The sequence below is a fragment of the Molothrus ater genome, chromosome 20, assembly GCF_012460135.2.
Source record: "Molothrus ater isolate BHLD 08-10-18 breed brown headed cowbird chromosome 20, BPBGC_Mater_1.1, whole genome shotgun sequence".
NCBI classification, from domain to species: Eukaryota; Metazoa; Chordata; class Aves; order Passeriformes; family Icteridae; genus Molothrus; species Molothrus ater.
The window spans coordinates 7,143,961-7,158,530 of record NC_050497.2 but is presented as its reverse complement, the minus strand read 5'-3'; the positions used below and the strand labels follow the sequence as shown (position 1 = coordinate 7,158,530).

The following is a 14,570-nucleotide window of genomic DNA, read 5'->3' as shown; positions in this document are numbered from 1 at the left end:
GACTCGCTTCATGTTGTTGATGATGTTTGGATAAATCTGCTGGGGTTTGCTGCTGCAGAAGTTGTCTTCTGTATCTTTCAAAGTCAGGATTTGCCAGAAAGAGTGGGGAGAACTGCAGGTGTTGGTGTCAGTGTGCCTTTACCTTGAAACCTGTTGTACGTAGACCAGTGTAACCAGGAGATTTTAATTCAGGCATGAGGACACGGGATAAAATAGAAAGCTGCCACAAATAATTGTTTACTCTTAAAGTAACTCTAATGTGCAGCAAAGTGCAAGGCAGACATCCCACTTAGACTCCCTAAGGTGCTTCATGTTTCCTGCCATGGTGGTGTAGGGATGTGCTAATCCTACAGCTAAGGAAGGGAAGAGGGAGCTCCCTCCTGGGCTGCTCAGTTCAATTAACATCTCAGTTTCCCCTTGCTGGAGGCACTGATGTTTCAAATCATGCTTATAGAAGACTAATATTTTCTCTTGCCCGTAGGCAGGCAATAAAGCTGGTGGTTTGGTTGCAGATCCTATCAGGTACAGAACAGAGTATGGAATTGAGGATATGGCCTGCAGCTTCTTAACCCTTTATGGAGCAGCACAACAATAATGTCAAAGCAGCTCCTGACCTGATTACATCAGAAATTTCACACCTGCAGTGCTGCTGTATCGCTTCACACACACACTTGTCTGGTGTGTGGAGATAGAGCTGCTCCTTTGGGGCAACAGGAGAGCACTACTTCAAAGCTGAGGGATTTGCATAGCCCTCCTGTGATGCCTTGTTTTATTGAGTAAGCAATATTAGGGAAGTTTACACTGGTATTGCAGTGCCTGTAGGAGATAGTGCTGGCTTGGTTCCTGAAATTCATTTTTTTCTCTCTTGTGCAGAGATGTGAGCCCCCAGCATGGTGCACTGGAGTTGTGCAGACATGTTTAATCTTACTGAAGTGAATATCTGCTTTTCAGCATCTGAGCCCTGAGGATACAGTGCTAGTCAGAACAGTGAGAAACGAGGCTCCTGTGTGGAGCAGTTAGCTCATCTTGGGACATGCATGGAAAAGAGCTTACATCACACTCTCACCTGGACTGCTGCCCTTGATCTGTGGCACTTGCTAAAGAAGGAAGTAAAACTGAGCATGTTCAAGCAGATGCTTTCCATGTTTTCATCTTATTTCTTGTGCTCAGCTCGGATGAGTGTGGGTGGTGGCTCTTGGGCAGGGTGTAGGGTTCCTCCCAAGCCTACTAGAAAAGAGGGGTTATCTTTGCCATTCAGACTGAATATGCAAAGAGTCTGTAATCAGAGGTCAGAAATAAAGATGACTATAATTAGTAATGTCCAAAGCAACTGGAAATTGTGTCAGGCAGATCTGAGCCAGCTTCTATTTTTTTTTTTCCATTGCCTAATGAATGAGAGTAGAGGTTACTCTCCAAGGATGAAAGAGGGCTGAGTTTTTCCTATTCGGAGCCGGTGCTGTGGGGCAGACAAGAAGCCAAGGCTCCATTTACAACCTTGTTTGTCAGCTGCTGAACCTATGGCCAGGTTGTGAGCAATTAGGCTTTTCCCTAAAGCATCTGAAATAATGCCTTTCTGCTTGGTGTCCTGCCGAGTGCCTGTGACGACACCCTATCACCTTGGAGATGAATAAACAGCTTCAGCAACATTGGGTTATAATCTTTCAGCTCTGAGTTTCAAAGCTGACGGCCGCAGGACTGAAACCCAAGCCCAGCAAAGATTTTTTTGGGAAGAACTTAAAGATGCTTGAGAAAATGAGAGGAGGGCAGAAGGAGTTGAAGCAGAGCTCAGTGATGAGGATTTTTGCTTGGCCATGGTGTCAGTGAAACAGATGAGCTTTGGCTCCTGCAGCCCGGAGTGACTCAGGTGCTGCGCACGCACTTGTGCCTGCGGGGCTTTATTTTTAGATGTCTGAATCACTGTCATGACCATATCCTCCAAAAGCTGCTAGACAAGTGGGGATGCCCACAGACCCCATATTAAGTCATGTTTGGTGAGCAGGGAAATTCAGCAGATTCCCTCCCAACCGTTGCAATTTCTGTGTTAGGAGCTGTTTGCTGAGGTAATGCAGATGCTATGCCTGGTAGCTGGATTATTTTTTTCATTTAAAAATAAATGTTTAGTTAACATCCTTGGTGGCTTTCATGGGTAGAACAGGGTGAGCAAGGACCACATTGTTCATGTTGGTGTTGGAGGCTACTTGAGTCTCTTGTTGTTCTAGTGCTGTTGGCACTGGGGGAGTTACGAGTCACGTTACCAGTGTTGTAATCCCATCAGTTCTCAGGGGCTTGCAGGGCTGTGCAAAATCAGTTTTTAGATGGGAAATTACCAGAGACTCGCCAGATGCTGCACAAAGGTTTGCTGGTGATTGCTGGTGTTTCTGCTTGGGGGTTGATATGGCACCAGTCTGCTGGAGCAGTTTTTGATAAACCACAGCAGAAGTCCTGTCTGCTGCTTATCAATAATTTACACTATCTTGTTCAAAAAGAAATCTCAAAGCCAGCTTTGGTGTGCTGCAGGAAACTGAACTTGGGTAGCAGTTTTAGTTCCTTAAATCTCTCCTTGTTTGATTTATTGTAGCTTTTTGCCTTTTCATTTTTTTTTCTCCCCCCCTGTAAATCGGTTGAGCAATAGTGCTGCAGTTTTCAGCAGGTAAAGAATTCCTGGTTTGTCTGCATACAGGGAGATTTCTCTATCCTGAAATAGCAGGCAAAAAGAGGAGTAAAGGGGGATCTGGTCAGCTGCTCTGAACTTGCTACTTGATGGTGTGCATCTTCCTTGCAACCTGAAGATTTGCTTCCAGATATGATACTGGAAGAAAAAAGAGCTGTAGTGCTAATGCACCATAAAATTAATGTTGTTGACTAACCCAGTCCTTTCGGTGCAGTTGAGAGACGTGGCTGAATTGATGAGTTACCCTCTCTGCCTTCCAATTCCCTTGCAAACACTGCGAGCTCTTTCCACGTGAGGTTGCTGCAGCTGGAGATCCCTCATTCATGGCTGCTTAGGAAGAAAAAAAAAAAATCAAAATAAAAATGTGCTCTCTGACAAATAAAAATGTTTTGCTTCCTCTGGAGGCCCCAGAGGGCGGCATAAAAATAATGAAGCCTGTGAGTCAGTGAGCATTGCCTGGCCAGCTGAGAGGGAACTGAGCCTCCCTTTTCCAGAGAAGTTTGTGTGCTGTCATTGCACATCATTAATGCTCACTGGTTTATGCTCATTCACTGTAATGTTGCCAGAAAAGAAAAAGGGCAGTCGGTCTTTCCGCTCCCCAAAGCTGGCTGCTTCCAAGGTGACGTGATGTTAGAGGAAAAGTTTCTTTAGCACTCGAGAACGATTGTTTGATTCTCAGCTGCCCTTCCTCCATGGTTTTCCTCTAAACCCTGGCGGCTCTCCTAGCAATTGGATTCCCTGGAGAAAGACTTGGAGCAGCTTACAAACAACTCCACCTAAGGTACAAAGGTTAGGGTGGGCAAACTTCCTGATTGACACTGGACCCTCCCTTTTTTTTTCCTTTCCAGGTCCCTTACCAGGTCTTTTTTTGTTTCTGCTTTAATTCTCTTGCTTCAGTCCCTAAGATAATGGCAAAGTTGAGGAAAGTAAACTCACAGAGCTGGGAGTAGTAGGTCTGAGGCTTTTGAGCACCCATGATGCAGCAGTGATATGCTGATACATTTAAAAGGGATATTTTAATTCTGTCGCATTCTGTCTTTTCTGTACTCAGGATCCCAGTTCATCCTTTTGGGAACACACAGCATTGCACAAGTGCTGCATATCAGCATTTTTAGGCTTCTAAACATCCTCAGGACTTCTGGAGAAAGAGGGTGTGAAAAGTAGTTGAAGGCTGTGTGCAGTGTAATGGGAGAGAGCTAGCAACACACTGCAGGTGTGAAAGGGTGGAGAATTTAACTGGGGTCCTCCTCATCTGTTTCTTCAACCCTCCTTGAAGCCTCGTGCTTTCTCTCCACCTTCATAACTACCCTTTGGCAGGCTCAAACATTCTGTCATAAGACAGGATTATTAAAATTTATTTTTACAAGTGCCCCTACAGTCGTTTTCTGTTGCCCACAGCTCACTGGTGAGCATCACACTGCGCCTCCTGTGCCAGCTCTTTGCAGAGGAACTCTGCTGTTTCCTGCAAAGCTCAAAGGCTTGGATTTTCTGTCAGTCACTGATTTTAATATTTACATTACAAGAAAGCCCAGAAGCTTTAGCCAGGGCGCAGTCCCCCAGATCTGTGAGCTTACAGACAGGTATGTAACAGATACAGCCCTTGCCCTAAGGGTGGAAGGAAGATGTTGGGAATTGTAGTAATATCCATATACAATCTGGGAAGGCATTTGCTTTGCAGAATGTTTTGTGATTATTGTGGTAAGCTCTCATGTGCCTGTCTGCCCATCCTGAATCACCTGTTTTCCTGTGTTTCTGAGGGCAGAATTGCGTCCTGAGTAGCCCCAGAGCCTCTGGCTGGGTGCTGCATCGCAGCGCAGACATCCTCAGCAGAAAGGTCGTTTTGAACTCTGCCTCGTTATTTTTGCCTTTTGCTTCAGAACCCTAAAAGTCCCTGTCAGCTAGAGTTTAGCTGAAGCCTTGCAACTTGCCTTTTGTCTTCTCAAATGATGGAGCTGAGCCCAAGGGAACAAATGCCATTTTAATGGGCATCGTTGTGTAACTCATTACATAAGTCACTGCTGCCTTCAAAGGACTCGTGGCAAAAGTGGCAGGAGCAGTTGATTAAAAATGTGCACAATAGCTTCATTATGACATGGGGAGAGATGTCCCCTGTTATTTTTAATCTGACAGCTTTAAAATATGTGCATCCAGCAGAGACCTAAATGGCCTTTGAAAAAGGAACCATTTGTGGAATAAGGTTTTTAGACTCCACTTCGTTCTTTCTAACAAGCTGCAAGAGTCAGGACAAGCTGGAAAATGAACTATAACCCTTTTTTAAGGTTGTGTCTCCTCTAAAGCTGTAGGGTTTTGGTGTCTGAACACACAGAGGGTGAGAGAAGATGGAGGGTTTCGTTTTTCAAGTGAAGGAAAGAAAAGGTACTGTATTCTGAAGTTTGTGGGGTTTTCATTAAAAATAAGTCTATTTTCAATTAGTTTTATATGATCCAAGCACTAGACAGGTTGAGAAGCTTGTCCCAGCTGCTGGAGCCTCCCTGCCATGGAATAATAGTGACAAAAACAGGACCAGGAGATGCAGAAGCAGGCAGGGCATTATTTCCCATTTCTGAAGCTCCCCTGTGCTGCTTACAGGATGCTGGTGAGTGGGACCCAGCAGATGGAAACTCTGCTGTCTCTGAGCTCTGTAAAAGGCTGAACTTTCACTTTGACTTTAAAGCAAATACTTTGCTTAGCTTGGTGGAATTCACCAGCTTGTGTGTGTTTTGACTTATCCTGGCCTTCATTTGAACCCAAGTGGAGAGTAACCATTTGACTATGGCAGGGGTGGATGTTGGGCTTTGACTTGAAGGCTTTCTCCTAAGCAGCCTTAGTTTCTTCTCCCACAAGCACATAAGCTGATTTATCTGCCTTCCCTTTTAATCCACTGTTGTTTTAAACCTGCAGTTCTTTCCTCACCAGGTTTAGCTTTCTGCTGGCAAACTGGAGCAGCAGCAATTGCTGGAGTTGGGGAGCTGGTGGGGAATCAGGTGGCTCCCGGTAGCCACGGTCTCCTTAGCCATGGTCTGCCTGGCCCAAGGGGCTGGAGGGACACTGAAAACCCCTCTGGGCACACCTGGCAGCAGGGCTGGCTGGAGCAGATGTGCCAGAGCAGCTCTGGGGTGCTGTGTGTGTGGTCAGAGCCCAGACACGTGCCGGGGGAGAGAGGCTGGAGCTGAGCAGGGCCGTGACTCAACAGCTGGAGCGCGTTCAGCAGCAGGAGCCTCACTGACAGGGGAGGATGGAATTAGCTGTGAAACCAGTGACGTAGTGAAGCTTCCAGGCAGAAATCAAGAAACTCAGATCTGTAATAAAGTCATTTTGAAGGGTTTTTTTTTTTCCAGTCTTGTGCAGCAGCAGAGAGCATCCAGACAGATGAAATATGAGGGGATGGAAAGTCAGTGGTTCCTTTGAGACAGAAATACTTTGATACAACTTTTTTCTTTCCCCCTTCCAGTTGAAATCACTTCATTGAGTTTATTACCCTGACTTTTCCCATTCATCTCACAAATATTTGGACACTTCATAGAAGTGTGGGGTACCCTTCTCCTGCACACCAGAGAGGAGAAAGCCAGTGCTGAGACTCCAGCTAAACACTGCTGGCTATTCATCAACAAGAGGCGAGGGTAATATGATAGAATAATTTCCAGTGGGCAAACTCCCAAGCTAAGAACAATCTCAATGCTGCATTAAGGGGTTTGGTTACTGTAGATAGGCAGGAAGGAGCAGAGGGACAGAAGTAGTTTGAGCCACTGCCATGGCTCTGTTTTCTGCCTCTGTGTATGTTATCAAATTATTTAATCTGTAAAGGCATGCTGTGCTGTTTGAACTTTTTAACTGGACTAACACACAGGACATGTAAGCTATTTCAATTAGGATATAGTATTAAAAAAAATTACTTTTTCAAAGCAGACCAGTGCTGTGGTAACCAGTCTAGGAAGTCTTGCTCAGCTGTGCTCTTTGGAGGAGAGTTTCAGGCTTCATCTCTAAAAGCTCAGGTCCCTTACACCTGTGAGCTGGAATCCCTCCCTGCTCAAGTGTCACTTCTCTTTTATACCACTTCATCCAGATTCATTACAAAGCAAATTCTGTTTATAATGCTTGAATGATGTATCAGCTTGCAAACTGTAAAGCCCAGTGTGCCGAGTAATTCTGTTGGCATTCACTGAACATAATCACAGTAGCTCCACAGCTTGATCCATGAACAGGGGGAGAGGCCGAGGGCCTGCAGTGATGGAGATGCTGTACCAGAGTCACTGACTCACCCTCTGCTCTGTTTAGACAGGCTGCTTCACCTCTGTGCCTGCTTCCCATCTGCAGAGTGAGGTTAAGGCCTGACTGTTTAAGGATGAGAAGGATGTGTTTGTAATGTGCTTGGATCAAGAAAAGCGCTATTTTAAGTGCTAAGTGTAATTGAGTGTGAGAGAATATTGGTTTGTGACTCATTTGTTTAACTGCAAATGCATCAGAAACTTGTGAGCAGATGAGAGCTGGAAAGTGCTTGGTGTAGACAGAAAGCCATGGCAGTAAAAAGCTGCATTAATTTGTGATCTTCAAAGCAGGACTTAGCAGGGCTGTTCAAACAATAACGTTTATTATTTTTGCAAATGTCAGCTGGTTTACTTCAGTACTATTTTAAGCAGTTCCTATTCTGCTCCAGCCACTTGCTTCTGTCCTTGCTCTGTGTGTCTGTCTCCCCTCAGTGTGGCACACAAATGATTTGGTGTTTGGTGTGACCAAAGGATAAAAAGAGCAGAGGAGCAGTGGTTGGCTGGTGGTGGTGGTGAAGAGGATGTGCTGTCAGCAGAAAAGGAACTTTTCTCTGGAGGCATCTCCTTTTGGAGGTTCCTGACCACCCAGACACGGTGATTCAGCCATTCATGTGCTTTCCCCATGAAAGTGGGTAGAGATGTCTGGTGGCAAGGAGAAAAGGAAATGCTAATCTTTTTAAATCTTTCTCCCTTCCAATATCTTGTCCCTACAACTCAAAATTATCACTATAGGTGACCAAGGGTTTTGTAGGCATTGAGTGTAGTCTTACTGAGACCAGCAGTTTGGATCTCACTGCAGCCTGTGGAGGAGCCAGACACAATTTGTTGCTGTCACCATTACTGTCCTGTAGGTTAATTATTGTAATTGTTTGCCAGTTCTCAAAAAATTAATTCAGAGCCATGACTTTTCATGGCAAGCGTGCGTATGCGTGCAAATATGGAAATTCTCATATGGTGTATGGAATAAATACAAATGATTTTCTGGGGAGAAGCTCAAGAGTGTTATCACAGCAGCCAGGAACTCTCTTCAGTGGTGACCTTCAGCACCCTGTGGAGACAGAGAGGTTTTAAAGGTTTGGAGATCCTCTTGTGGATGTAAAGCACTGACGTAAATTGCTGCTAAGTTGGGGTGCCAGCTGCTGTAAGTGATTCTTCAGAGGCCAACTGATATGCCTGGATTTATCTGCAGTGGCCAAGGTTTTTAGTGCCTCCCTCCTCAGAGCACTAAACGGGACTTTAGGATACAAAGAAAACCTTGGGAAAACATTTTCTCCTGTAAGTGGAGAACAGCTCTGCAGCCAGACTAGATTAGGATGGGTGCTCACACAGCTTCCATTTGTAGGATGTCTGCAAAATCCTGGTCTGGAGGACATCCCTAACCAGAGTGCTGTGAGTGTGCTCACAGGGGCTCAGAACATGCTACCAAGAAACCAGGTTTAAAGGGAGCCAGGCTCCTTTCCTTGGGCTGTGGTTAGGTGGTTTCTGACTACCAGGAAGAGCACTTGCTCTGTGGTATTTAGCTGCTGGTTGCTAGATTTGACTCAGCAGCCTTTGCTGTTTGCAGTCTGCATGCTAACGAGGTGCTGCAGTGCTGCATGCATGGGGCTGTCTTCTGGACTCCTTGCAGCCAGTGCAGTTAATGCTCAAAATAATCTAAAAGAAAAATCAAACATACAGCAAAAGTGTGTACTTTTCTTCATAATATAGTTAGAGACCACTTGGGTAACTTCTGCTGAATTTTTTGGGTCACTGGAGAGTAACTCAGACCTTCGTTTATTAAAGTGCTCTTTGCTCAAAATACTTTCTAAATTGCACTCTACAAGGCAGATTCGTTTTTAGTTTTTAGCTTAGTTTTATTTAGCTTCATAGTTAAACAGATAAAAATGTATTTCAATGGTAAGTCTGCATATGGCATGATTGCAAACCTTTGAGGCTTCTTTTAGGTATTCAAAAAACAATGAAAATACAATTTCTAAAAGGACTGAGCACTTCTGCAGTTCAGTTCCTTGAAGGATGCCCCAGTATTAGGTATCAAAGGGGTTCCTCTGTTTTTTTCTGGTACACTGGAAGTGAAATCCATTGCAGATGACAAGGGCTGGCAATTTTGTTCAGATTATCCCCGGGCCCCATTCAAAATTGATGCTGCAGAGTGGGTAGAGATCAGCATCCTGGGAAGGGCATGGCCTGGGATTGAGTTCTCCATGCCTGAAGCAGCCAGGTCCCAGTACCTGCACTGACCCACAGCCAAGGGCTCTGCTCTGCCAGGGGCTGTGAACAGTCCCTTCATCCCCTGGACTCACTGCTCATCTGCCAAAGAGGCACGATGATTGCCTCCTTTGTAAAGTACTCCAGGACCTTCTGGAGATAAGTGCTTTGAAGAGAGGTGTTTTCCCTCTTCCCTCCAAGGCACAGAGCAGTGGCAGTCCCACTGTCCCTGCCTCCAAGGGAAAGCAGGAAATGATGGTGATATTGTGGTTGAGGAAAGCAGCAAATTATGGTGGTGTTGTGGTTTGAAACATAATATAGAGCAGCAGTTTGTTAATTTTCTTTGTTGTGTTCCACTCAATAAATTTACATGGTGCAAGTGTCTTCCAGATAATGCTGTAACACATCCCTGGTTTCATCATATTTGCCCTAATCCAGAAATGCTTTTCTGTGTCTTTCTAGATTCTGAGCGTTCCCATCTCTCCTCGTTCACCATGAAGTTGAAGGGCAAGTTTCATTCACCAAAAATAAAGAGAACACCCTCAAAGAAAGGAAAGCAAGCTGACCTGACAGTGAAAACACCAGAGAAGTCAGTGAACAAAGTAAGCAAAGGCCATGTTCTGTTATCCTGATGGGTTCTTGCTTTCTGGTACTCATTTTATCATAATCTGGTGTGTGAATTTGTCCTCTGCATAATTCTGCAGCTCAGGGATCCTCAGGGTCATTTTATGGTTACCTGTAAACAGCACTGTGTATTATTAAATCAAGACATGTGCTTCCCTTTGCAGAACATGATGAGACCTCCTTCCACAAGCATCTAAATATCTCATTATGGAACGTGGTGTATGGGCTGACACATCCTCCCCACGTACACACCCTGTGGTTTATGCTTCCAAAGAGCTGCCTGGGTTTGGGGTGGGATTCTCTGAAAAACCCCAGACCCAAGCACATCCTTGAAGCTGCTCCAAAGATGTGCTCAATCTCTGGTGACACCAGCAGGGAGAGTCCCACAGAAGTGTTGGAGCAGCTGCTGATCCAGCACAGTGTTCCTCAGACCAAATGTACCCCAGGTCCTGTAAGGAATGAGGTCACAAACTGATCTGTGTTATCTCCTCTCCTGTTGTGACCTGATTATGCAGCTGGAGACTTTCTCTGTGCAGTCAGTTTTCAAGTACAAATCGAAGCCAGAAGTTAAGAACAGTTGAGGTTGTTTAGGATAATTAAACATCATTCTCAGCTGTTAAAAGTCTCATCCAGTGTTCAGTGCCAGACACACAGAATTTTTCAGATTATCTCTGCTGGGAGTTGGTGTAGAGTTACTGAGAGCAGCCAGCAAGATAAAGTTTTGTTAGGTTGTGTGACTTGCTTAACACCCAGAGAAGTCTCTGCAGCCTTCCTCACCCTATTCTGCCCCATCAGATGAAAGCTGATGTGGAAATGCTTTCTGGGGAGCCATACACCTTGCATTGCTGAGTGCTATTTAAAAATAAAACTAAAAAACCCCAAAACAACCCTGAGAGTGCTCCTTGAAGGCTTTTAATTCCAATGATGTTTCAGGATGGTATCTTGAGCTAATTTAGAGGCCTTCCTTTAAATTGATGTGTGACCACATTAAATACATTAGAAAATGAAGAGCCCTTTGGCCCTTTTCAAAATGTGGTCTATAGCAAATGCATGTTAATAATAGATGAAGTTTTTGCTTTTCTATTTTTCCCTAAAAACAGTGCAAGAGGATTTACTAATAAGCCATGCTGGACATTTAAGATAATTTTTTATGTACAGATTGGGATTTTTTAGTTGGAAAACAAAACACTTGAAATATTTTTTATTACTGTACATGATTATTTATCTGCATTCATTTTTATACTGCAAAATATTGTTGGTTTTTGGCTCATTCCTTACCTATTTTAATAGCTACTGCCCAACTAATCAATTAGTTGGATGTAGTCAGCTCATTAGCTTTAGTGGAGGGAGTGGGGAAGAGGATGTGCCTGGATTGTTGCCAGGTTTTCTCACTGGAACATAGACATCAGTTGACAAATGGGAGATCTTCTGTCAGAAGGCTCACTTGATAAACCAAATATCATCCTTTTCTCCCTCTTAAGTACTTAAGATGCTATTTTTGTGCTCTTGAAGTAGATAATCACTGTAGAGCAGAAATAGCAATACTAAAAATTAATGTAAAATCACGATGTGTAAGCTGAAGGATCTGCTCAGCTCATGCAAACATCATCATCTCCTGTTCCCTTTTATATCTGGATGGGGGCAGCATTGGGGATGTTCTTTTCAGAACCTCCTTTTGTCCCCTGAACTTTGTGATTCTTGTCCTGTTGTAGGAACAGGAGTGTCCTTCAGTGCTATATACAGACTTATGATAGGTTTTACACTGCCAAAATGTAAGGAAAAAAAGGATGATTCCAGCTTTTGTAATTGGGTGTATTCTGTACAGCTCACTGTGACCCTTTCTGGGTCAGCTGTGTCTCATACATGATGCATTTGCAACTTGATTATTAAGGGAAAATTTCAGAAATCATCCAAAAATATCTATATGTGTCAGGCAGGGAGTGGAGAGGAGATGCTTTTTTGCCTGAGTTGTAACTTTTTCCCATTTAATGCCCAAAAGAGAAATGGGTGGCTGCCCCATCCCTGGGAGTGTTCCTGGGCAGGTTGGACAGGCTTGGGGCAGTCTGGTCTGGTGGAAGCTGTGGCAGGGGCTGGAATGAGATGAGATTTAAGATCCCTTCCAACCCAAACCATTCCGTGGTTCTGTACACTTCCATGTATGATACTTTGGACCTTGGAAGAGGATTCATTACAAAGTGCTCCTGGGAATGTCAACCAAAGGATTAGCAGGGGAAAAAAACCCAAAAAAACCAACAAAAAAAACTACAAAACAAAAAAACCCACCAAAAAAAATACCACCACAAAAACCCCAAAAAACCAAACAAAAAAAACAAAAAAGCCACCAAAAAAAGGGCTGTGTCCCAGGCAGCAGTGCCTGGTGGCTGGATTCACATCCCTTGGTGTGCTCAGCGGAAGGATTTGTGTTTCCAGTTGTCATTCTCAGCCCTGAACTCTGTCAGGCCCATCCCTTCTGTGCACCAGGAGAGTGTTTAAGCTATTAAGTCACAAGCCTTTCTACAGGAAACAGTTGTTGAATGAATCCCATAAACAGCCATGGGAGCAGGAACTGCAGTCTGCATTTTTTCACTTCTGTTTGAGAGCTTTGACTGCTGGACCATGGTTGTACTTACCCAGGGAATTTACAGACCCTCTGATCCCTAAAATGTGTGATCATTTCATATGAAGTGCAAAACCTTGGAAGAGGCTGAGGCTCTCCATAGATGAATGGTTGGACTCAGTGGTCGTGGAGGTCATTTCCAACCTAAATGTTTTTAAGATTCTGTATCCCGGAATAAACTCTGCAGCGGTGAGGGCACATCCCTGCAAAATGGGAAATGTCATTTTTGATCCCAGTGAGCTGCCAGGATGCTCCTCAGCAAGGGAGTTCAGGGCACTGTGGGCTGTAGATCAGAACTTGAGGTTCCTGGCAGGAAGCGTTGTCCAAAGGGGAAGCAGCAGCAGATTTTGGGCACTGCCCAGACGAGATGGAAAATGACAGGGTGGTTTGCAGTTCTTGGAGTGGGACTTAGACTTCTGAAGTTGGAGCTAAATGGAACTTGGGATTCTAACCCTTTTATACAACTGGCCCCAAATTACTAACCAGTGCTGCCTATAAATTGTTCTTCCTAAAACCTTTTGGGCTGCTGGCCTGATTTTGCAGGAAAGCAGCAGTTTAACAGCTGACAAGAATATGGGGAGCACACAGTGCCCATAGGTCATTAATTCCTGAAGCTGAATTTACTGAGGAGATAATGGATGAAATCTGACTCTGCTAAGCTCTCTGCTCCTTTGCTAGCAGTGTTCAGTAGTTAATTTAAATCTCACTTAGAAACTACTTGTGGCATTAAAAGTCCTCCAGGCATACTGTTGTAAACTTTTAAAAACTATCCCTATCCAGAATGCCATTGAAGTATCGTGTATCACTTCTGAATTTCCTCCTCTTGTGTTTGTGGTGGCACAGAAATTAGTGACCACAACTCAGCTTTATTCCAATGAATTGTTCCCTTCTGCAACATTCATTCACCAATGCCAAAACTTAGCTTTTACAGTTGGTCCTCATGGAAATTGTGTGAGTTCTCTTCTTCCAGCAGCATCACAAAATGATTTAGGTTGGAGGCTCATCAGAGTGGAGTTTATTTGGGTGTTTTCATGTATTTTACAAGGACATGTAGTAATTGGACAAGGGCTGTTGCCTTTCAATTGACAGAGGGCAGGTTTAGGTTAGATATTAAAAGAAATTCTTCCCTGTGAGGGTGGTGAGGCCCTGGCACAGGGTGCCCAGAGCAACTTTGGCTGTCCCATCCCTGGAAGTGTCCCAGGCCAGGTTGGATGGGGCTTGGACAGCCTGGGATAGTGAAAGGTGTTCCTGCCCATGGCAGGGGGTGGAGATGGGCTTTAAGGTCCCTTCCAACCCAAACCATTCTGTCCCAGTTTAGGGTGTGGGTTTCAAAGCAATGTCCTTGATGTCATCAGTGGTGCTAATCTTAGCCTAAAGCTGATCAAGATCAGCCTTCAGTTTGGAATGCAGGTAATTCTGAAGGTTAAAGTGGGGGTGTAATCTTGCACTGACTATTCCTTTGAAAGAGTAGTAATTCAATTTAAAAGTGTTTGTGGTAAAAGGAGGTTTTTCCACTCCTCCTGAAACACACCTCAGTGTCACCAAACTTTGGGTCTGTTAAAGGAGCCCTGCCCTTAAAAATACTGAAATTTTAACAAATCTCTCCTTTTCTTCCCTCCTCTTCAGAATGTATCATGGCTAGAGGAAAAGGAGAAGGAGGTGGTCAGTGCACTGCGCTACTTTAAGACTATTGTGGACAAAATGGCAATTGATAACAAAGTGTTGGAGATGCTGCCAGGCTCAGCCAGTAAAGTGCTGGAAGCCATCCTGCCCTTGGTGCAAACTGACCCACGAATCCAGCAAAGGTGAGTCTCCTCCTTGGGTTTTGGGGCCATGACACACCAACAGGTTCCTGCTTCATCTGAGGAGCCTCATGGCAGGAGAAGCTGGTGAAGTGACTCCTGTTTTTACTAATTATTTTCAGACATCATTTAAAAGCAGATTCCCTGCTGTGAAGAAGCTCATGCCATGGAAAGATAAAGCAAATCAGGCTGCTTTCAGAGTGGAGGAAGGGATGGTTCTTAGCATAAACTTGGAAATCCATTGTTTTCTAGAGGGAGATTCTCTTCAGATGCTATTCCTGTTTCTGCAGTCTGTGGTGGTATCCTAAAAGCTAACAAATCCAATAGCTTCACCTGAAAAAAGAGTTTATCTTCAGAGTAATCCTTTTTTGTGCTCAGTTTATCCA

At 44.3% G+C, this 14,570-nt stretch overlaps 1 protein-coding gene across 1 annotated transcript in view; it reads left to right on the top strand.

Moving 5' to 3' along the window:
• Nucleotides 1-14,570, top strand: part of RAPGEF1 (Rap guanine nucleotide exchange factor 1) — an 84,317-nt gene that overhangs the window by 21,918 nt on the left and 47,829 nt on the right. The window contains exons 2-3 of the mRNA XM_036393872.2: nt 9,604-9,743; nt 14,009-14,187. Of these exons, the coding sequence (XP_036249765.1) occupies nt 9,604-9,743; nt 14,009-14,187 (319 nt within the window). The remainder of the gene's footprint in view (nt 1-9,603; nt 9,744-14,008; nt 14,188-14,570) is intronic.